This window comes from Boleophthalmus pectinirostris, unplaced genomic scaffold, assembly GCF_026225935.1.
Source record: "Boleophthalmus pectinirostris isolate CB_2022bp ecotype Guang Dong unplaced genomic scaffold, ASM2622593v1 HiC_scaffold_2824, whole genome shotgun sequence".
NCBI lineage: Eukaryota > Metazoa > Chordata > Actinopteri > Gobiiformes > Gobiidae > Boleophthalmus > Boleophthalmus pectinirostris.
Window position 1 is genome coordinate 269,563 of NW_026571289.1, and position 2,500 is coordinate 272,062.

At 51.8% G+C, this 2,500-nt stretch overlaps 1 protein-coding gene across 1 annotated transcript in view; it reads right to left on the reverse strand.

The window, feature by feature from the left end:
- LOC110172305 (protein Atg16l2-like) overlaps window positions 1-502 on the reverse strand; it is a 99,735-nt gene extending 99,233 nt beyond the window's left edge. Inside the window, exon 1 of the mRNA XM_055159847.1 lies at window positions 21-502. Coding sequence (XP_055015822.1) covers window positions 21-502 — 482 coding nt within the window. The remainder of the gene's footprint in view (window positions 1-20) is intronic.
- Window positions 503-2,500: the final 1,998 nt, after the last annotated feature.

The following is a 2,500-nucleotide window of genomic DNA, read 5'->3' on the forward strand; positions in this document are numbered from 1 at the left end:
TGTCGATGGCGAAGCGGCACAGGGCCTCGCGAGACGTGAGGTACACCTGGACCGCCGCCGCCGCCAACAGGAAGCCGTAGAGCGAGAGCAGCAGGAGGCGGAGTCTGGGCGGCGTCACGATGCTGTGGTAACGCAGCGGCAGACAGATGGACACGTAGCGGTCGAACGCCATGAGGGCGAGCAGGCAGAAGACGCCGCCCGTGTACACGTTGGTGAAGAAGATCTGGACCAGGCAGTCGACCAACGACAGGCGACTCCGCCCCCACAGCAGGAAGCGCAGGAGGGCGGGGCAGAGCGCGGCGCCGCCCAGCACGCCGCACAGGGACAGGTTGGCGAGGAGGACGTAGACGGGGCGGTGCAGACGGGCGTCCGACCGGATCACGGCGCTCAGGAACGTCGACAGCACCGCCGACAGGAAGAACATCGCCACGGCAACCGCCAGAAGACCACGCTCCAACGGCGAAACCGACGAGAAGAGCGTCAACGAGATCGACACGTTCATCATGAGACCAAACCAGGACTGAACCAGGACTAAACCAGGACTAAACCAGGACTGAACCAGGACTAAACCAGGACTGAACCAGGACTAAACCAGGACTGAACCAGGACTAACCAGGACCAGGACTAAACCAGACTAAACCAGGAACCAGGACTAAACCAGGACTAACCAGGACTAAACCAGGACTGAAACCAGGACTAAAACCAGGACTAAACCAGGACTAAACCAGGACTGAACCAGGACTAAACCAGGACTAAACCAGACTAAACCAGGACTGAACCAGACTAAACCAGGACCCAGGACTAAACCAGGACTAAACCAGGACTAACCAGGACCAGGACTGAAACCAGGACTAACCAGGACTAAACCAGGACTAAACCAGGACTAAACCAGGACTAACCAGGACTAAACAGGACTGAACCAGGACTAAACCAGGACTAAACCAGGACTAAACCAGGACTGAACCAGACTAAACCAGGACTAAACCAGGACTAAACCAGGACTAACCAGGACTGAACCAGGACTAAACCAGGACTAAACCAGGACTGAACCAGGACTAAACCAGGACTAAACCAGACTAAACCAGGACTAACCAGGACTAAACCAGGACTAAACCAGGACTAACCAGGACTAAACCAGGACTGAACCAGGACTAAACCAGGACTGAACCAGGACTAAACCAGGACTAAACCAGACTAAACCAGGACTGAACCAGGACTAAACCAGGACTAAACCAGGACTGAACCAGGACTAAACCAGGACTAAACCAGGACTGAACCAGGACTAAACCAGGACTAAACCAGGACTAAACCAGGACTGAACCAGGACTAAACCAGGACTAAACCAGGACTAAAACCAGGACTGAACCAGGACTAAACCAGGACTAAACCAGGACTGAACCAGGACTAAACCAGGACTGAACCAGGACTAAACCAGGTCTAAACCAGGACTAAACCAGGACTGAACCAGGACTGAACCAGGACTAAACCAGGACTAAACCAGGACTAAACCAAGACCAGACCAAGACTGAACCAGGTCTAAACCAGGACTAAACCAGAACTAAACCAGGACCAGACCAGGACTAAACCAGGACTAAACCAGGACCAGACCAGGACTAAACCAGGACTAAACCAGAACTAAACCAGGACCAGACCAGGACTAAACCAGGACTAAACCAAGACCAGACCAGGACTGAACCAGGACTAAACCAGGACTAAACCAGGACTAAACCAGGACTAAACCAGGACTGAACCAGGACTAAACCAGGACTGAACCAGGACTAAACCAGGACTGAACCAGGACTAAACCAGGACTAAACCAGGACTGAACCAGGACTGAACCAGGACTAAACCAGAACTAAACCAGGACCAGACCAGGACTAAACCAGAACTAAACCAGGACCAGACCAGGACTAAACCAGGACTAAACCAGGACTGAACCAGGACCAGACCAGGACTAAACCAGGACCAGACCAGGACTAAACCAGGACTAAACCAAGACCAGACCAGGACTGAACCAGGACTAAACCAGGTCTAAACCAGGACTAAACCAGGACTAAACCAGGACTGAACCAGGACTAAACCAGGACTGAACCAGGACTAAAACAGGACTGAACCAGGACTAAACCAGGACTAAACCAGGACTGAACCAGGACTGAACCAGGACTGAACCAGGACTAAACCAGGACTAAACCAAGACCAGACCAGGACTAAACCAGAACTAAACCAGGTCTAAACCAGGATTAACACAGTTTCCATCAGAATCACAAACAATCAAAGTTCAGTCCCGAAACAAAAGTGAAAAGAGAAGAACATCAGAGAACATGAGAGAACATGAGAGAACATGAGAGAACATGAGAGAACATGAGAGAACATGAGGAGGAACATGAGGAGGAACATGAGGAGGAGCTGTGTTCACCAACAGGACGAGCAGACGAGTGGAGCGAGGGATGGACAGACGAGACGAAGGAGAGGAGATTATAAAGAGACCAGAAGTGTCTCC